At 36.1% G+C, this 23,027-nt stretch overlaps 1 protein-coding gene across 7 annotated transcripts in view; it reads right to left on the bottom strand.

Annotated features, from left to right (window-relative positions):
* Positions 1-23,027, bottom strand: part of LOC111055235 — a 208,343-nt gene that overhangs the window by 37,357 nt on the left and 147,959 nt on the right. For all 7 annotated transcript variants that reach the window (XM_039420337.1, XM_039420336.1, XM_039420341.1 and 4 more), the window contains one exon: positions 5,511-5,623. In XM_039420337.1, the coding sequence (XP_039276271.1) occupies positions 5,511-5,623 (113 nt within the window). The remainder of the gene's footprint in view (positions 1-5,510; positions 5,624-23,027) is intronic.

The following is a 23,027-nucleotide window of genomic DNA, read 5'->3' as shown; positions in this document are numbered from 1 at the left end:
TAAATATATTGAATGTGAACCGTTAATATACCAAAATAAACACATAACGGTTAACAATGTTACCTGAATGGCAAACAATTGCCAACCATAGACAAAGTACAAAATAATGGAGCTTTATTTACATTCCAATTCAAACAAAAGCCTCTCAATAAAAGGTAACTTTACAGAACAAAAAAAAACTGTGTGGCGCACTCACAAAACTTTCCTTGCCATCAAGAAAATTTCCATTATACTCATAGGTAAACGAGTGATACATGTTGTAATCTATCACATGATGTACCATATTATTTCGGAATTGATCACCTGACGCTAGTGTTCACGCGCATCTCAAGTCCACTATTCAATGATCTGAGCCAGCTTATCGTGTGACAGGACAATAAATCTGGAGACACGAGGCGGTTAGAATCAAGAGCTGCCTCTCTCATTAAGTTTGCATTTGAATAATCACATTTTCTCGAATTTTGAGTTTATTCTCAATTTTAGGTAAAAATGTTACTGGACATTAATTGTAGAGATTTTAATGCTGAAATTTTTCGTTTAAATTGTATCTGAAGCCTGATAATAGGGAATCTAAAATCAAACTTTGCATAGATGGGGCGGAGCTCCTGGAATTTTTACAGATATGGGACTTGTGGCAGTTAATAAGCTTATCAATGACTGCTACAGGTGTAAATTTAATTAAAATTATACAATATCACCTTAAGACTAGTTACACACACATCGATTTGTAGACGTACGATTTTTCCCGTCCTTATTTATTCTATTAGATTAAACAGATGATAATTTGTCAAGTTCCGTTTAATCTGTTAGTATTCATAAGGACGGCTGAAACTCATACGAACAAAAACCTATGTGTGTATCTAGCTAGCCTTACTGTATCACCTTAACTAACCTTAAGGTGCGTACAGATTTACGCGCCGCGAACATGAGCAATTCACTTTTAATCAGCTGATGCCAATCTTTTTATATCTGTATCTTACCGTTTCTGTAAAAATACAGATATAGTCAGCTGATTAAAAGTGAATTGCTCATGTTCGCGGCGGCACAGTATATAGTGGCACAATAAGACCAACAGAGACCAACTGGCTACCTGTGCTTTGTAAAATGTCCTGCCACCAGACCTCAGCAGATTGAATAAGACAAGACAACTTGTGAACAGGGTTGTTTCAAGGAATGAGTTGCCAATAGCTAAGGAGCTAAATAATGCACCAGCAATACGGCTACAATCAAGGAGGTATCTGAGATTAGATGATCAGAATGGTCAGGATATTGGAACAATTTGGAAGGCAAGGTGGTCCTCCTCATGGGGGCGCGACAGTCGAGACCGACGACATTCGAGACCTACGACCGTAGAGGACTGTTTTACAGTCCTCTACGGTCGTAGGCCTCGACTGTCGGGAGTGTACGAAAATTAGAGTGGCCTCAACTGTCGCCTAACGCAGGCGACATTTGAGACCACTTTTTCAGGAGTCCTCTCCCGTCGTAGGTCTCGACTGTCGGGGCTGTACAAAAATTAGAGTGGCCTCAACTGTCGCCTAACGCAGGCGACATTTGAGACCACTTTTTCAGGAGTCCTCTCCCGTCGTAGGTCTCGACTGTCGGGGCTGTACAAAAATTAGAGTGGCCTCAACTGTCGCCTAACGCAGGCGACATTTGAGGCCTCTTTTTCAGGAGTCCTCTACCGTCGCTGACCTCGAATGTCGCTGGTCTCGACTGTCGGCCCTGTACAAAAAATAGAGACTCGCTTGCAGCAGGCGACAGTTGAGGACACATCCTACTGCGATTCCAGACAAAATACATTTTATAATGATTATAACTTCTGATTTGTTGAAAACTAAATAATGGAAACTTCCTTCATAAAAAAGCATATGAACTTTGAAGGTAGATAGTGCTTATCCTTGAAGGATTTTCAGAACGATCATCTTTGTGGAGAATTACAGCTTAATCAGTCAAGTATTTCAAGCGTAATGAGCTCACATACAAACAGACAGAAAGACAGACACCATCTCGTCTTATAGATGGATAGAAGATAGATAAATATTTAGATTTGTCAATGAAGGAGGCATGATGCAGTAGTAATGGATTCCCATTACTTGAAAATATATTTAGGGACCATCATCCAAGTACTGGAATGTATATGACTTGACCACCTTTGTTGACGAAACTCAATTGGAGGAGTCCTCTTTTTCAGGAGTCCTCTGCCGTCGCAGGTCTCGACTGTCGGGGCTGTACAAAAATTAGAGTGGCCTCAACTGTCACCTAACGCAGGCGACATTTGAGGCCACTTTTTCAGGAGTCCTCTGCCGTCGCAGGTCTTGACTGTCGGGACTGTACAAAAATTAGAGTGGCCTCAACTGTCGCCTAACGCAGGCGACATTTGAGGCCACTTTTTCAGGAGTCCTCCACCGTCGCTGGCCTCGAATGTGGCCGGTCTCTACCGTCGCTGGTCTCGACTGTCGCAGGACTCTTCTGTCGTTTGCCTCGTTTGACATCGACCCCTCCTCATCAGTAAAGAATAAACACCTAATTGAGGATCCAAATGGAGAGGTGCCAGGGACACTGCTTGGCCGCCGGCAGTGGTGTTGTTTGAACAGGTTCTACTGGAAGATGCGCCCTTATGGGACTTTACATCTGACCCATACTGTGAATGTGGCAAGATACAGACAATGGGACACTTGGTTTCAAACTGCCCTCTGTTCCCATGAGAGGGAGGATTGCAGGAGGTGCATGCGGCAAGTGATGTGGGGCTTGAATAGATCGAAGGAGTATTACAGAGAATTGACATTTGAGGCAGACCCATAGAGGCCATTCCAAAATATGCAGTAATACTGCATATAGCATATTGTCCTTCAATGTACATTTTTAATGTAATTTTTGTTTTGTTTTTTAAATTATTACAAGTCACGGGTAAAAGAAAGGAGACGGGGCCGCGGAAAGCAATAGATGAACAGGTAGAAGTTCTAGTGACCCTTCAGTGGTCGCCTATTGTTAATGAGTTTCGTGGTCTATTGCTGAGGATTCCACTCCGAGAAATAAATTGGTGGCTCAGTCTGATTACTTGAAGGCATTTTCAGCTGTAAACCAGTGGTAGCCTACACTGATTGGATAAACACACACATTACTATCGATCATGAGTACAAATTTAGTCACACTAGGAACGTATTATTTTTTATTTTTTTATAAAGATTTTTCAAGAAGACTTGTGTCACGAACACACGCCGTACGCTTTCCATAAGCTGATGCTATAATTATCATACTATACATTATATGGAACTATTAATATATATGATAATATTATATTCATACTAATAAATAATATAATACGCATATCATCAGCTGATGAATAGGGCATGTGATGTGTAACCACGAATTGTATGTAACTCAAGTTAGTCTGTATACAGCTTGTGAGCAAGTTGAGTTTCATCAAAATGAACCATTAGAAATAATTGAATAACAAGTACTTGAACACTGATCTAGATTCAATAATAAAGTGAGAATACAGGTAACAGGTGAGGTGGAAAGTAATAGATGAGCCCCTACCAGCTAAAACTGCCTTCAAGAAAGCAGACGGGGCCACTCCGGCCACTAATGAGGGTAATGAAGCTGATTCAGAGGACAATAGAGTGTGATAGTCGAGAGTTGCAGGTTGAACCTTTTTGGAAGAATAGCCCAGTGTACAGGTAGCGCGGCGCCGTCTCCTTTCTTTAACCCCAAGTCACTTCTGACGCTTCCACATGCTGGCCCATAAAGTATAAGCTTATGTATGGGTCGATGTCAAACGAGGCAAACGACAGAGAGTCCTGCGACAGTCGAGACCAGCGACGGTAGAGACCGGCGACATTCGAGGCCAGCGACGGTAGAGGACTCCTGAAAAAGTGGCCTCAAATGTCGCCTGCGTTAGGCGAAAGTTGAGGCCACTCTAATTTTTGTACAGCCCCGACAGTCGAGACCTGCGACGGCAGAGGACTCCTGAAAAAGTGGCCTCAAATGTCGCCTGCGTTAGGCGACAGTTGAGGCCACTCTAATTCTCGTACACTATCGACAGTCGAGAGTCTACGGTCGTAGGTCTCGAATGTCGTCGGTCTCGACTGTCGCGCCCCCTCAAAAACACAGTAAAAAATATTTTTAAGGAAGAATGTTTATGTAAAGTTGTTGATTTTTCGAATCAACTTCCTAGATTATATAAAAAGGTAATTTTTTTCATTACTCTAAGCATCATACTAGATGCGGACAAGCTCCTTGAGCTTTGCATATGTGTATTAATTTTCAGTTGAAAACTTGTTTTTATTTGTATGAAGATGTTTTATGTTATGTATTTTCTTTGACTGAGAATAAACATTTTATTATTATTATTATTATACTACTGTATATAACCTTTTTCTATTCTCTGAAGCTTATTAATTTTGTAACTTTTAAATTCTTTATAACTTTGAAAGTTCAGCATGTAAAATAAAGATACCAGCATCTTTCCATCCTCCAATTGAGTTTCGTCAACAAAGGTGGTCAAGTCATATACATTCCAGTACTTGGATGATGGTCCCTAAACATATTTTTAAGTAATGGGAATCCATTACTTCTGCATTATGCCTCCTTCATTGACAAATCTAAATATTTATCTATCTTCTATCCATCTATAAAACGAGATGGTGTCTGTCTTTCTGTCTGTTTGTATGTGAGCTCATCACGCTTGAAATACTTGACTGATTAAGCTGTAATTCTTCACAAAGATGATCGTTCTGAAAATCCTTCAAGGATAAGCACTATCTACCTTCAAAATTCATACGCTTTTTTATGAAGGAAGTTTCCATTATTTAGTTTTCAACAAATCAGAAGTTATAATCATTATAAAATGTATTTTGTCTGGAATCGCAGTAGGATGTGTCCTCAACTGTCGCCTGCTGCAAGCGAGTCTCTAATTTTTGTACAGGCCCGACAGTCGAGACCAGCGACATTCGAGGCCAGCGACGGTAGAGGACTCCTGAAAAAGTGGCCTCAAATGTCGCCTGCGTTAGGCGACAGTTGAGGCCACTCTAATTTTTGTACAGCCCCGACAGTCGAGACCTACGACGGGAGAGGACTCCTGGAAAAGTGGCCTCAAATGTCGCCTGCGTTAGGCGACAGTTGAGGCCACTCTAATTTTCGTACACTCCCGACAGTCGAGGCCTACGACCGTAGAGGACTGTGAAACAGTTCTCTACGGTCGTAGGCCTCGAATGTCGTCGGTCTCGACTGTCGCGCCCCCTTATATATATATGTTCGCGGCGCGTATATCTGTACGCTTCTTTACACACACACATCGATTTTTAGACGTACGATATTTTTCCGGCCTTATAAATTCTATTAGATTAAACAGACTATGTTTGTCAAGTTTCGTTCAATCTGCTAGAATTCATAAGGACGGGAAAAAACGTGCGTCCAAAATTCTATGTATGTTTAACTAGCACTATTCAGTTGTGATTCAAAGTGTGAATGATTGAATAATTTGAATGAATGGATGACGAATAACTGACCCCGAGTGAAGCACGGTGTTGATTGATGAGCCGATCAACGGCATCCTCATCTTGGCCGGCTCTCCCCACACCTGACACCGGCTCCGAGCAAATACTGCCATCATCCGACGATGCTGCAACAAAACAACAAATTATAAAATAGCGATAAAAGAATAAAAGCGATAAAAGCTTTTATAATAGCGATAAAATAATTGGTGCACACCAATTAGTCAAGACAAGACAAGACAAGATCAGACACGTTCAGTCACAATAAAAAGTGGATTCTAACCTCATTCTTTTTTGAAACTTTTATTTGTAAAAATTTGGGAAAAGACAGTTTTGGGTTATGCCTGTTGTCTTCTCCCAATCATATTTTAATTATGATTTGTGATTGTGAATAAAATAGATAAATAAATACTTCACAAAGTTGCGTCACAAGCAGCTATGTGAAGTATTGTGACTAAACGTGTCTGATCATGTCTTGTCTTGACTAACCGGTGTGCGCCTAGCCTAATAAAAAAAAAACATATGAAAAAGAACTGAAGGGATGTCCACGTTATAATGGCAGTATTTGATTAACATTGACGTTGCTATCATTGGATAAAACAGATAGCGCTATCTTTTTCTACCTCTGCAATGTAGCCAGATCGTTTTTAAACACTTTACAAACATAATTAAGAAATTATTAATCTGAATTATGAAAATATTCGTTATTGAATTATTGAAAAATATATTTTATTGACGAATAAAATATCATTCTTAAGAATGAAATAAGGATAATACTAATTAGTGATTATAGTGAGGTCCACGTTATAATGGCAGTGAAGAAAGATAGGAGAAAAACGTTGCCGATCATCTGTCTTGTCAATGCCTTCTATGAACGGTAGCTGATACAGATTTACTGATGTAATATTACTGTTCATTCTCGTTTAAAATAATCGATAAATTATATTTTATTGGACAGGAAATTATATTTTTCAATAATTTCATAATGAATTTTCATAATAATTGAGATGAAATATTTTGTTAATTAATTATTAAATAACTCTGTTGTAGTTCTGACACTGTGTTACTTGTAAATATTTGAAAAACACTTACTTTTCTTGGAGTATTGAGGAAAGCATTTCACTCCTGAAGAGGAGGAGCTTCGTCAGCCGAGGCTGAGCTTCAACGAGGTTGATGAAGCACCTCTTCAGGAGTGAAATGCATTCCTCAATACTATAAAAAAGTAAGTGTTTTTCAAATATTTACAAGTAACACAATGTCAGAACTACAATAGAGTTATTATATAGTGTTTCGTCATGGAAAGCAACATCAATTCTTAAATCTACATTGTTGAAAGACGATCTGGCAACAGAACAAAGCGAGAAAGAGATAGGGCTATCCGCTTTGATGAATGATAGACAAGGATAGCAATACCATTGCTAATCAAACACTGCCAGCCATTAAGAGAGAGAGAGAGAGAGAGAGAGAGAGAGAGAGAGAGTGTGAGAGAGACAGACAGACAGACAGACAGAGAGTGAGAGAGAGAGTAAGAGTGCGCAAGAGACAGAAAGAGAGAGGGAGAGAGAGAGTGAGTGAGAGAGAGAGAGAGAGAGTGAGAGAGAGAGAGAGAGAGAGAGAGAGAGAGAGAGAGAGAGTAAGAGTGCGCAAGAGACAGAAAGAGAGAGAGTGTGTGAGAGAGACTCTTAATAGAAGGAGGTCGTAGCTTGTGGCCTCCTTCCATTCTTTGCTTCCGGTCTGAGTAACACCTTTCTCTCTCTCCCGCTCTCTCACTCTCCTCTGTCCCAACCATCATCAAATACCCGCAAAAACACATCTGAAACCCAATGCCATCTTTAACATAATAAAGGAAAGAATCGACTTATACACGTACGGGATAGGAAATTCACGAATGACGCATCATCACGTCTCAACTACTCAACTGATTAACTTGAAATTTTGCATATAGATTCGTAATCTACCGAGGATGGTTTCAAGATAATTAAAAATTCTTCAAAACTTCAGATGGTCAAATTTTCAGTTTGTCCAGTTTTTAATGAGACCCTTGCGGAGCACTGGTTACCTGCTAGTTGATAATATAATATATAATTTTTCGCTTATCAAACATCTTTACAGCCAATCAACGAAGATCTTCCAAGTCTAGTTGACCGAGCGAAGTGAGGCCTAAGGTCGACGGTTTGGCATTTCTTTTCTCTTAATGTTTAAATGTTCATATACGTTTATATGTTGCGCATTTATGGTGAAACGCGGTAATAGATTTTCATGAAATTTGACAGGTAAGTTCCTTTTTTAATTGCGCGTCGACGTATATACAAGGTTTTTGGAAATTTTGCATTTCAAGGATAATATAAAAGGAAAAAGGAGCCTCCTTCATACGCCAATATTACCGTAAAAATCAGACTATAGAATTATTCATCATAAATCAGCTGTCTAGTGGACTATAAACTACCCGTTCAAATACATCGAACATCTTGAAAATGTATCTCTCCATCAACGTTAGTAGACAGTTGACTATAATACTACCCATTCAAAAACATCGAACATCTTGAAAATGTATCTTTCCATCAACGTTGTAGACAGTTGCAGCCAGACCTGATAACAGCGCTCACACTCACATTCCGGGACGACACGTCACGGTACGATAGGACAGAAAGCTCTATGTTTATTTAGGAATTTTTCTAGACATTTTCAATTGATAAATTATTTATTAATTTGTGAGAAAACATAACAATCGGTCAATGTAACTTACTGAGCGCTAGGTCTACTATTCACAGAACTACTAGTATGAAAGATGTTTAGTGGAAACTTCATGGTTGTCCCACCCACACTAAACTCAGTTATTTCGAGTACAGAACAGCATGGTAATTTTCACATATTCCGTCTGAGACAACAATACCACCTTTCAATTTAGTCAGCTGATGGCTCAAACTAGAATTTGAGTTTAATTTTTTTTAGAGAAAACTGAGTAGTCAGTTAATTTAGTTACTAACCTATTATATTAAGCGAACAATTTCTGTATATATCTGGTTATTTTTATATCTGGTTATTTATGTTTTACAGATCTCGAAAACGGCTCTAACGATTTTCACGAAATTTGGAACATAGTAGGTTTATGATATAAAGATTCGATTGCACTAGGAAAACTCTTTGGAAAACTCGCTGAACGACATTAAAAGGATAATTCAACCTTGGAAAACAGATGATAATTTTGTCGTCTCTCGATAACAAAAGATGCGTGTGCCTGTGTGGGATAGAGACAGAATTATTTCCAGCTGTTTAATCATTATCAGCTGTTTCATTATCAATCAGCGAGAAATTTTATCTAGCTAGACAATTTGATCAATTTGATCAACATAATCTGATTTTTTGACATGACATGATAATCCTCCTAAACTAGAGTATATCATAATTTTCAAAGTTGATCATTATTTGACAATTTCAAGTGATTAGTGAGTGTTATTTTGTTATTTAATTTGGTTTGTATATAATCTAAATTATAATTTTTTTGTTTTCAAATGTTTGAACAGAAAATTGAACCTGAATTCAAGTGTATGGAACATAACCTACTTTCTGGACTATTTATGGTGTATAAATCAAAATTCGGGAAAGAAACAGTTTTGGGCTGTGCTGTTAGTACTTCCCCAATCATTTTAAAGAATTGTGTTTGGTTTATCAAAAGTCAATAAATAAATAACAAGCGAAGCTCGGTGTCCCGATATTTGACTATGAAGTTTGAACTATAGAATTAAAACATCTTCTCGATAGAATTGATGCAGTTTAACAATATTAGACATTTTTTCATAATTGACGACAAAATGAAAACATTGTTTTGGTTCAACTTGAAGGGAGGATCCCAGATCGTCTAGATTTCAATCTGTCCTGCCTATGAAATTAGATGAACATTGCCTGAAATCAGAGACAGCTGAGAACTGATATTCCTTTATCTCTACCTGAAAGGTTTTGTTTCATTATGTTTTGAAAATGAAATTAAAAAATCTGGTGTGGTGCACTCACACAACTTTCCTTGCCATTATGATTCACCTGACGCTAGTTTTCACGCTCATCTCAAGTCTACTATTCTAAGATCTGAGCCAGCTGGTGACAGGACTATAGCGCTGGAGACACACGTGGTCTGCTATCTCTTTATAGTGAATGATTTATTAGAATCAACAGTTGCCAACAGTTTACATTATTGAATAATCACATTTTCTCGAATTTCAAGCTTATTTCCATTTTTAGATGAAAATGTTACTGTAAACATGTAAAATGTAATGTGAACATTAATTGTAGAGATTTTCATACTCAATCCTTTCCACTTGAAATTTTTTGTTTAAATTGAGTCTGAAGCCAGATAATTGGGAGTCTAAAATCAAACTTTGCATAGATGGGGCGAAGCTCCTGAAATTTTTACAAATAAGGGACTTGTGACAGTTGATAGAGCTTATTAATGACTATTTTAGGTATAAATTTGATCAAAATCGTTGGAGCCGTTTTCGAGAAAATCGCGAAAAACCCTGTTTTGACAACATTTTTGCCATTTTATCCGCCATCTTGAATTGCATTTGATCGAAATTGTTCGTGTCGGATACTTATAGTGTAAGGACCTTAAGTTTCAAATTTCAAGTCATTCCGTTGATTGGGAGACGAGATATCGTGTACACAGACGCACATACACTCATACACACTCACACACACATACAGACCAATACTCAAAAACCTTTTTTGGACTCAGGGGACCTTGAAACGTATAGAAATTTAGAAATTGAGGTACCTTAATTTTTTTCGGAAAGCAATACTTTCTTACCTATAGTAAAAGGTAAGGAAAGTAAAAATCTTTATTAGGCGGAGTTAGAACTTGAAAGTCCTCTCTACCACTCAACCTCGTGGTTTTAAAGGTAAAATAGAAGATAAGGTTCTTGCTTTTGAATGGCAATACGTTTATATCATCAGGTAAATCCGTTTTAAAGTGCATAACACACAGTAGACGTAGATGCAAGAGACTTTCAGAGGGAAACTTCGATTTAAGAAGCCATGATAAGTCGTCCACCTAGATGACGCCACTATGTAAGTATCTATGACTAACGGTAACAGTCCCTGCATTCAAATCCTTCTGTAAAAAATGCGACACTAATATGGCTTTTTAGATAATTCACAGTTATCGTTCAAGACAATTTTCTTCTTTTCAAAGTTAAGATCAGATTATATTGTTTTAAACAACTCAATCATTCATTATCAACGTTCTGTACTGATTTGTTAATAGAACCGTAAGAGAAATGAGTTACAAAAGTAAAAATCTGGTGTGGTACACTCACACAACTTTCCTTGCTCATTGATCTATAAGCCTCATTAACGAGGATAATTTAGAGATTTTTAGATATGCCGATTGGCGGCTAAATAATTAAAACTACAATTATAATATTGTTGTGTTCAGAGTACATTTTCCTTTGTTTGAATAAATTATGAAATTTGAGGATTTTTTAAAAGTTGTCGAAACAGCTGTTCTACAAATAAAATATCGACATGTGTTCTTTTGAATAAACTGCTCTACCTACCTACCATAGATGGTGCAGTGCTCCTGAAATTTTTACAGATATGGGACTTATAGCAATTGATAGAGCTTATCAATGACTTTTCTAGGTATCTTATAGTGTAAGGACCTTAAGTTTCAAATTTCAAGTCATTCCGTTGATTGGGAGACGAGATATCGTGTACACAGACGCACATACACTCATACACACTCACACACACACACACAGACCAATACCCAAAAACAACGTTTTTGGACTCAGGGGACCTTGAAACGTATAGAAATATAGAAACTGGGGTACCTTAATTTTTTCGGAAAGCAATACTTTCCTTACCTATGGTAGTAGGGCAAGGAAAGTAAAAATCATGTTTTTGTACTCAGGGGACCTTGAAAAGTATAGAAAACATGAAATTAGGGTACCTTAAATTTTTTTGGAAAGCAATACTTTCCTTACCTATGGTAATAGGGCAAGGAAAGTAAAAATCTTATAGTGCTAGAGAGAGAGAGAGAGACTCCATATTCTATATTGAGGTCCACCTATGACTCTATCAATCGCTGTAATTGGCTGATCACCCTCCATTTCCCTGCACTGCATATTCCTCCAAGTATGAAGTAAATTTGTACGGAATATAATGATAAACCCAATCTTACATAATCGTAGAAGAACAATATTCTCTTTTCAAGAACGTTCAAGAAATTCCATTTATCTTTCATCCTTATATTGAGCACATTTATCAAGTTAATTTTTGTTAGTTGAATTTCTCTATTGATTTTGGGGAGTTGAAACTTCCAAAGTGCCTAATTATTATTGGTAGAGAATTTAAAACAAGACTTCACTTTTATAATATTTATGTTCAAGTGAAAATCTAGTCACAATGCAGAAGCGGAATACTACGATAATGAAGATCATTATTTCATCAACCTTTGAGGATGAGACTTATATTATAGATTTATCTTAAGGCTGTGCAAAAGTTAAAAATAAACTTTCTACTCGTGATATTTTTCAAAGTTTTTCGATTTGTTTATCATCAAGTTATCAAAATGTAAAAGTTTTTTCAGGGAAAATTTTTTCTGATCATTACTTTTTGAGATATGAGCGCCTAAAGATTAAATTTTTGGGACAGAACATTTCAAATTCGGTAAGAAATAAATCCATGAGATTTGGAGGATAGATTCTTCATGGTATTGTTGATCTAGTAAAACAATCATTTTCTGAAAGTATCAATTTTAAAGATGGTTATTCAATTTACTAAAAATAACTTTTAGTTGAGTTATTTTTGGCAAATTGAATAACTTTTTCAAAAATTGATATTTTCAGAAAATTTTTGTTCTACTGGATCAACAATACCATGAAGAATCCATCCTCTAAATCTCATGGATTTATCTCTTACCGAATTTGAAATGTTCTGTCCCAAAAATTCAAACTTCTGGGCGCTCATATCTCAAAAAGTGATGATAGGAAAAAAATGTTTTCCTGAGAAAACTTTTCATGTTGATAGCTTGATGTTATACAAATCGAAAATCTTTGGAAAATATCACGAGAAGAAAGTTTATTTTTAGCCTTTGCACAGCCTTAAGATAAATCTATAATATAAGTCTCATCCTCAAAGGTTGATGAAATAATGATCTTCATTATCGTAGTATTCCGCTTCTGCATTGTGACTTTCACTTGAAATAGATTTTCACTTGAACATAAATATTATAAAAGTGAAGTCTTGTTTTAAATACTTTACCAATAATAATTATGCACTTTGGAAGTTTCAACTCCCCAAAATCAATAGAGAAATTCAACTAACAAAAATTAATGAAGCAATCTAAATTTGCTTGACATTTAACCTTCAACAAATGTTTAGATATTTGCAAGTTAGAAACCTGAACTAAAGTATGATGTACGAAATTCAAAACTCATCAACGAATAGCATTTACATAATTTCCATGAACGATCTCGACTACATTTTATACGATCTCGACTATTGACAGGAAGGAAATGGATGACGCATCCAAATCGAATTCACGACAAGACTAATCGAATAGTAGAGCTTTTATCCTCAAAATAAGACTAGAAGAGCAACGATTGGAGACGGAGTGAGAGAGAGAGAGAGAGTGAGACCACAGAAAGGAATGCAGAGAGAATCGCCTAGTCTTGGGGCAATCCGTTATATCATCTCTGCAAGAACTGCTATAGAGGAACAACACTGAGAGATCACAGCCCGTTCTAGTCTGCAGTCAAGCTCCAACATAAAATCATACTGTTCACTGCATTTTCAAAGCCTTTCTGCGGAACCTCGCTGAATTAAAGATGGAAAATAATAAATGAATAAAAGCTTTAAGACTATTAAACTTTGAAACTGTTAAACTATTAAACTGCTATAGAAGAACAACACTGTGAGATCACAGCCCGTTCTAGTCTGCAGTCAAGCACCAACATAAAATCATACTGTTCACTGCATTTTCAAAGCCTTTCTGCGGAACCTCGCTGAATTAAAGATGGAAAATAATAAATGAATAAAGCTTTAAGACTATTAAACTTTGAAACTGTTAAACTATTAAACTGCTATAGAAGAACAACACTGTGAGATCACAGCCCGTTCTAGTCTGCAGTCAAGCACCAACATAAAATCATACTGTTCACTGCATTTTCAAAGCCTTTCTGCGGAACCTCGCTGAATTAGATGGAAAATAATAAATGAATAAAGCTTCAAGACTATTAAACTTTGAATTATAACAGTGAAGTGTACCACAATCCAACAATTTCTATTTGAGTTCTCCCTCCTTCAAAACTAAGTATTAGGATATTTATTGACAGGCTAATCAAGATTTGACTACTACTGAATTGCTGTAAGAAAAAACAAAAAAAGAAATGGCATGTGTGGAGATGCAAAATTATTCAAGTATAGATTTCTTGATCAATTCCTGTTTCAAATATTAATATGAAAAAGCATGAGTGATCCAATAATTTCCATAAAAAATGAACTTTAGTTGGGTATTACAATAGAGAAATAATAGCGTAAGTAGATATCCCATGGTATAGGGAATTTATGTCGCAACTTTTACTGTTATCTCAAGCCGATTACTGTCGATTATTGTCAATTTCTACTGTTTTGTTGGTGTGAGACTGTATGAACGGCACAATTTGAGAGACTACCAGCGTCACACAGCTTCACGGAAAAGAACTACGTGGACTATCGGCTTGGGATAACAGTAAAAGTTGCGACATGAACGCCCTATACCATGGGATATCTACTTATGCTATCGTTTCTCTATGGTATTACCTACAGGTAATAAACTAAATAACTAAATGGAAGGCCCACATTTATGCGAGAAGAGACTCGACTCTAGTCGAGAGAATGTGTTTTCAAATGGTGACAGTCGCGAAGACTAGAAAAGACTGGTCTGAGTGTCACCATTTGGAAACACATGCTCTCGACTAGAGTCGAGTCTCTTCTCGACCTGAGTCGCGTAAGTGTGAGTTGAGCCGAAGTACTCATTTTTGACTTTCAGAAAATGGTAGGTAAATAATGGTAAACCAATTATGGAAATTCTGATAACGTTTTTTCCTAAACCAATATACATTTTAGCGGATATAAGTGCAATGATCATAGAAAACTCAAGTAAAAACTTAGAATGTTTTTGTCACTAAAAGTGGTATCAGGCCATCGAAATATAACGAGGAAAAGATCTATAGAAATAATTCTTGGAGTTTATCGAAATTTATAGAAAACGTTATAAGAAATAGGATGGGGTGTACCACACCTCAGTGTTATATTAGTGTATCATTTTATAAATGTTATATTTTATGATTACGAGGAAAAAACAGTAAATTTCTTGGATCTAAGGTGCTTTTCATACTAGCTCTAGGTTTCTCATAAGCAGACGGTACTAACAAATAAATCCAGAATTATTTTAATGAACATATCTTTAGTACATCACATAGAATTTGTACGAGTTGTTATGAAAGAGGCACATAATATACATATTTATATAATCTTCAAATTTGACTTCATATCTTCACTAACATCACTTGGAAATGTCATTATAAGAAAAATACTACAAAACTTCAAAGACTCTGAAAAATATCACTATAATCAAGAATGAATTACTAATAATAGAGCAGACTTCGCGAACCTAGAGAAGCACGTCATCTGACAACGTAATGAGTGAGATAGATAACACAAGTCACTGGGATTGGAGTGAGACAGATAACATGAGTGACTGAGCTTGAAGCACTCATCAAATAAATTACACTTGCCTTGAGTTTTAATTAACTCCTTCATTAATGCGGCATGCTTTCTATGTCAACTGATTACTGTACTGTTAAAAATGTCAACATTAGATACGAATATGAATACACATCAGACATCACTCAACCAAAATGCCAAATGACAATTTTCTTGCACGACATAGGCCTACGTATGAGTTACTATGGTGAGGTCCACGTTATTGACCGAGCGAAGTGAGGTCTAAGATTCAAGTCGACGGTTTGGCATTTCTCTTAATGTTTAAATGTTGCGCATTTACGGCGAAACGCGGTAATAGATTTTCATGGAATTTGACAGATATGTTCCTTTTTTAATAATTGCACGTCGACGTATATACAAGGTTTTTGGAAATTTTGTTTTTCAATGATAATATAAAAGGAAGAAGGAGCCTCCTTCATACGCCAATATTAGAGTAAAAATCAGACTAGAGAATTATTCATCATAATCAGCTGACAAGTGATTACACAGATGTGTGAAGAAGCCAGTCTATTGCTGTATTTCCATAAGGTCTATAGTTTCAATCAGGTACTTGTGGATGAGAATACTGCGTGAGGTCTACTGTTCACAGAACAACTAGTAATAGAAGTGGAAAGAGATAGAAGAACAACGTTGTCGATCCTCAGTCTTGTCAATGAGTTGAATTGAATAACGAAAACAATGAGTTATAGCATAGAGCAAAGAGTATTAGCTGGAAATGGAGAATACATTAGTGACATGAAACTTTTGAAGAGCTGGCTCATATGCAGAAACACAAAACTTAATATATAATGAAAACCGAATTCGACCTGTTGTAAAGTATGACTGTGAATCTTGGACGTTAAGGCTGTGCAAAGGCTAAAAATAAACTTTCTACCGGTGATATTTTTCATAGTTTTTCGATTTGTATATCATCAAGCTATCAAAATGAAAAAAGTTTTCTCAGGAAAACATTTTTATTCCGATCATTTCTTTTTGAGATATGTGCGCGCCTAAAGTTCAAATTTTTGGGATAGAATATTTCAAATTCGGTAAGAGCCAATTACATTCAGAGGATGAATATTCTTCATAGTATTGTTGATTTAATAAAACCAAAAATTTTTGATAAAGTTATTCAATTTACTAAAAAAAACAAAAATAACTAAAAAAAATGAGAATTTCAAAAGTTATTTTTGGTAAATTCAATAGCTTTATAAAAAATTTCATTTTCAGGAAATTTTTGTTTAATTCAATCATCAATATCATGAAGAATTTATCCACTAAATTTCATAGATTTATCTCTTACCAAATTTGAAATGTTCAGTCCCAAAAATTTGAACTTTAGGCGCTCATATCTCAAAAATCTGGTGTGGCGCACTCACACAACTTTCCTTGCCATTATGAAAATTGATCACCTGACGCTAGTGTTCCCGCGTATCTCAAGTCTACTTCTATTCAAAGATCTGAGCCAGCTGGTGACTGGACAATAACGCTGGAAACACACGAAGTCTGCTATCTCTTCATAGTGAATGATTTAATAGAATCAACAGTTGACAGTTGGCAGTTTGATTATTTCATCACATTTTCTCGAATTTCGAGCTTATTTTCAATTTTAGGTGAAAATGATACTGAACATCAATTGTAGAGATTTTCATGCTCAATCTTTTCCACTTAATTTTTTTTTGTTTAAATTGTATCTGAAGCCTGATTATTGGGAATCTAAAATCAAGCTTTGCATGGATAGGGCGAAGCTCCTGAAATTTTTACAGATATGGGACTTATGGCAGTTGATAGAGCTTATCAATGACTAATTTAGGTATGAATTTAATCAAAATCGTTGGCGCTGTTTTCGAGAAAATCGCGAAGAACCCGTTTTTGACAACATTTTCGCCATTTTAGCCGCCATCTTTAATTGAATTTGATCGAAATTGTTCGTGTCGGATCCTTATATTGTAAGGACCTTAAGTTCCAAATTTCAAGTCATTCCGTTAATTGGGAGATGAGATATCGTGTACACAGACGCACATACACTCATACACACACACACACACACACACACACACACACACACACAGACCAATACCCAAAAACCACTTTTTTCGTAAGCAAAACAATTTGCTCATGCTCATCAAAAAAAAGTTTGAGCATTTGCTCAAAATTAAAAGCTTTTGCTCAAAATTGTATGAATAAACTAGAGCATTTGCTCTACTTTTGAAGCAAGTGCTTCAAAAAAGGTGAGTCTAGTCTAGAGCAGCTTATCACCTTTTGCTCATAGTAAAATGGCTCAACTAATTCGTATGAGGAAGAGAAACTATACCAGATAGGATCACAACCAATAGTTGAGACTCTTTTTAAATTCAACCATGATATATATCACCATTTCACCATAAATCACTCCTACAAAAGATACCTGATATAAAGATAGCCATTACAAAATAGGAAATAGGCATTTAAAAAGATGAGAGTGTAGACGATTATAAGAAGACTATTGATAATTATTATAAGAATATGCTGAAGATTATTATAGAGATGACATTTTTTCACTCTATTATTTCAAAATTCTAAACTCAACTAACCTAAAACTCTATTCATAAATAGAAAACAGAACAGACGACGAAAACACAAGCGGTGCCCCCAACTTGCATATTTAGCGCTTCCGTGAGCTATAAAAACAAAGTAAGGCTACAAAAGCGAATCAGCTGATGAAAAATCTTTAAAATACGTGAACATTCACTCCAGAGTTCAGGAGCATAAGGTAAGAGTATAAGTTGAAGCTTATTCATATAAAAATGAGCAAATGCTTTTGCTTCTACCTTTTGCTTAAGAGCAAAACCTTATGCTCCATGCTCTTGCTCATGAGCATTTGCTCTGGTTTTATTCATATAGGCCAATGATTCTCTAAGGAATATTTTGAAAACGATTCAATGAAGCTTTGTACATTCAATTTTTTTTGAATATTGTTTCAAGATACTCTAGTTACGTATGTTGACTCAGGTGCAATGTTATACGCCCCTCAGACAGCCATAACAGTTTATGTAGATTTGTAAATAAATGTTGCTGTTGCTAAGCAACACACAATACACGTTTGCCTTGAGACAAACATCTGTACCGACAATCTAGCCTATAGTGAGGTCCACGTTATAATGGCAGCATCTGATTAACATTGGTGTTGCTATCCTTGTCTATCATTCGAAAAGCACATGGCGCTATCCTTTTCTACCTCTACACCGTTGCCGGTTCCATTTTAAACAATATAGAAATACTAGTAGTTATGTGAACAGTAGACCTCACGCAGTATTCTCATCCACAAGTACCTGATTGAAGCTATAGACCTTATGGAAATACAGCGATAGACTGGCTTCTCCACACATCTGTGTAATCACTTGTCAGCTGATTTATGATGAAAAATTCTATAGTCTGATTTTTACTTTCCTTGTCCTATTACCATAGGTAAGGAAAGTATTACTTTCCGAAAAAAATTAAGGTACCCCAATTTCTAAATTTCTATACGTTTCAAGGTCCCCTGAGTCCAAAAAAGGGTTTTTTGGGTATTGGTCTGTATGTGTGTGTGTCTGATTTTTTTATGAGACAAAAAATGGATTAAGATTTTCAAGGTTTAGATAATACATTTTCATGATTGAGATCAAAGACTTGTTAATTATATTCCTACACTTTCTGACGATGTTGCGGAGCTGGAAAAGGATAATGCTATCTCCTTTGTCGAGTAACAGACAAGGATAGCAACACCAATGTTAGTCGAATACTGCCATTACAACGTGAACCTCACTATAAAAGGTGAACGCAGAACGGGGAGGTGACCTACATTATCAATCTCACCAGAGCAGACCTGTAGATAGCAGAGCAACGCACACTTGCATTTGAAACACAGTTATTCAAACAATAGCTCACAATTCAGCGATTGTTTCCTGCGATTACAAAAGAATAAATTGAATTGTTGACGTCATCGTCATGTAACTCTCAGGTCTTGCTCGAAATATGTATGGAGATTGACAACAATAGGGTACATCTGATTTGATGAATTTATTGACCGAGCGAAGTGAGGTCTAAGATTCAAGTCGACGGTTTGGCATTTCTCTTAATGTTTGAATGTTGCGCATTTACGGCAAAACGCGGTACTAGATTTTCATGAAATTTGACAGGTTTTTTTAATTGCGCGTCGAAATATATACAAGGTTTTTGGAAATTTTGAATTTCAAGGATAATATAAAAGGAGTAATTTCAAGGTAAAAGGAGCCTCCTTCATACGCCAATATTAGAGTGAAAATCAGACTATATAATAAATCAGCTGACAAGTGATTACACAGATGTGTGGAGAAGCCAGTCTATTGCTGTATTTCCATAAGGTCTATAGTTTCAATCAGGTACTTGTGGATAAGAGTACTGCGTGAGGTCTACTGTTCACAGAACTACAAGTAAATAATTTATCAATTTAAAATGTCTAGAAAAAATCCCAAATAAACATAGAGCTTCTGTCCTATCGTACCGTGACGTGTCGTCCCGGAATGTGAGTGTGAGCGCTGTTATCAGGTCTGGCTGCAACTTTCTACAACGTTGATGGAAAGATACATTTTCAAGACGTTCGATGTTTTTGAACGGGTAGTATTATAGTCCACTAGACGATTTATGATGAATAATTCTATAGTCTGATTTTCACTATAATATTGGCGTATGAGGAGGCTCCTTTTTCCTTGTATATAATCCTTGAAATGGAAAGTTTCGAAAAACCTTGTCGACGCGCAATTTAAAAACGAACATACCTGTCAAATTTCATGAAAATCTATTACCAAATCTATTTCGCCGTAAATGCGTAACATATAAACATTTAAACATTAAGAAAAATGCCAAACTGTCGACTTGAATCTTAGACCTCACTTCGCTCGGTCAATCAATCAATCAATCAATCTCTTTGATTAACAGCCGTTGGGCTGGTTGACAGCAACTCTCCATGCCTCTCTGTCAACAAGCTTCAAGACATATATATCAGCCGGGACCGACAGTTCCAGAAGTCACTGAAAGATGCGGCTTTCTAAACCACAAAATGCAAGCGTACCTCGTTTAGTGAAAACAATTGCAGTTGATTTATTCGAATTGCGTCGCTGACGGATGTTGTGCATTTTTCTCTGCTAAGTTTTGGAACAAATAGGTAATCACGTTGCACTATTTGGAGAAATGTCCAATTGGCAATTGGTTGATGGTGAAGATTGACAGGGGGAGGGGGGTGTTTGCTCGATTTGTTTGCAACGCTTTCTAGTTTTCACTCTTTTAAAACTGATCATTTAGTGTCGACATGCCGTATCTTATTGTCAACGGTATTCAAATTTATGGCGTATATTAGATTATGCTCTTCGAGATGATTTTCTCTCATCTATAATAATATCGGGGTACCAAGCTTTGCTCGTTATTTATTTATTGATAAACAGAACTCAATTCTTTAAAATGATTGGGGAAGGACTAACAGGCACAGCCCAAAACTGTTTCTTCCCGAATTTTGATTTATACACTATAAATAGTACAGAAAGTAGGTTATGTTTCATACACTTGAATTCAGGTGAAATTTTCAGTCCAAATATTTAAAAACATAAACGTTCTAATTCAGATTATTTACAAACCAAATTGAATAACAAAATAACACTCACTAATCACTTAAAATATTGTCAAAAAATGATCAACTTGAAAATTATGATATACTCTAGTTTAGAAGGATTATCATGTCATGTCAACAAATCGGATTATGTTGATCATTTGATTTAATTGTCTAGCTCGATAACATTTCACACTGATTGATTATGATACACAGCTGTAAATAATTCAGATTATTTAAATAATTCAACAAATCAGATTATTTTGGAGTCAATTAAAATTTCTAGTTTTCTCGCGAGATACGGTAAGCTAATTGATTACACAGCTGATCTCCCACACAGGCACACGCATCTTCTGTTATCGACAGACGACGAAATTATTATCTGTTTTTCTATGGATTAATTATCCTTTTCATGTCCTTCAGCGAGTTTTCCCAGGGATGAGACCTAGTGCAATCGGATTTTTATATCATAAACCTACTATGTTCCAAATTCATGAAAATCGTTAGAGCCGTTTTCGAGATCCGTTGAACATAAATAACCAGATATAAAAATACAGAAATTGCTCGTTTAATATAATAGGATAATAAAGGAAAGAGCTGGCTTATACACGAACTGGATAGGAATTTCACGAATGACGCATCATCACCTCTGAACTACTGTACTGATCTTCAATTTGAAATTTTTCATATATATTCTTAATTATCCGTGGATGGTTATAGGCCTATTTTAAATTCTTCAAGATTTTAGTTTGTCAAGTTTTCAATTGGATCCTTCCGGAGCACAGGTTACCTGTTAGTCTATCATAAACGGAATCTGACTTTTTTAAATCTGTGCTTCTATGTAAAATGTATGCTTATTTGATTGATATTGGTAATTTTTCTTGTTTGTAATTAAGTTGACAATTAAATGAGTGACATTCTAAGTGCAAAATATATCACACTATAGTGAGACTCACGTTACAAAGTGAGAGGGAATGATTGTACGGCATAGGTTCCAATTATCTTTGTCTATAGTAGACAGCTGTATACTTCAAGTCCTATAAGTGCTTCAAGGATTACAAATTCATATTAGTTACCATATTCGAAATTATTTTTTTCCTGGTCCTATACTCAGAAGTCTTAACAAACCTACACACATTTATTTATTTTTGTCATAGTCATTCAATTTCAGCTGTTTTACATTCATGAAATCAAGCCGGTAAACAGCTGATTGTAGAAGCATATGATTCTCATTACAATAAAACGACATATGATTTTATTACAGTATAATATGCTGTAATGAGAATCATTTATTTATTTGTTCTACAATCAGCTGTTTACCGGTTTGATTTCATGCATGTAAAACAGCTGAAATTGAATGACTATGACAAAAATCTGGTGTGGCGCACTCACACAACTTTCCTTGTCGTTATGAAAATTGATCACCTGACGCTAGTGGTCACGCGCATTTCAAGTCTACTATTAATTCAAAGATTTGAGCCAGCTGGTGACAGGACAATAACGCAGGATACACACGAGATCAGCTATCTCTTCATAGTGAATGATTTAATAGAATCAACAGTTTGCAATTGAATAATCTTATTTTCTCGAATTTCGAGCTATTTTCAATTTTAGGTGAAAATGTTACTGGACATTAATTGTAGAGATTTTTATGCTCAACCTTTTCCACTTGGACTTTTTTGTTTAAATTGTATTCGACGCCTGATAATTGGGTATCTAAAATCAAACTTTGCGATGGGGCGGGGCCCCTGAAATTTTTACAGATATGGGACATGTGGCAGTTGATAGAGCTCATCAATTACTTTTTTAGGTATGAATTTGATCAAAATCGTTGGAGCCGTTTTCGAGAAAATCGCGAAGAACCCTGTTTTTGACAACATTTTCGCCATTTCAACCGCCATCTCGAATTGCATTTAATCGAAATTGTTCGTGTCGAATCCTTATAGGGGAAGGACCTTGAGTTCCAAATCTCAAGTCATTCAGTTGATTGGGAGATGAGATATCGTGTACACAGACACACATACACTCATACACACACAAACACACACACATACAGACCAATACCCAAAAAACACTTTTTTGGACTCAGGGGACTTTGAAACGTATAGAAATTTAGAAATTGAGGTACCTTAATTTTTTTCGGAAAGCAATACTTTCCTTACCTATGATAATAGGGCAAGAAAAGTAAAAAC

The sequence above is a fragment of the Nilaparvata lugens genome, chromosome 2, assembly GCF_014356525.2.
Source record: "Nilaparvata lugens isolate BPH chromosome 2, ASM1435652v1, whole genome shotgun sequence".
In the NCBI taxonomy this organism is placed as follows: domain Eukaryota; kingdom Metazoa; phylum Arthropoda; class Insecta; order Hemiptera; family Delphacidae; genus Nilaparvata; species Nilaparvata lugens.
This window is presented reverse-complemented; position numbering and strand designations above follow the sequence as displayed.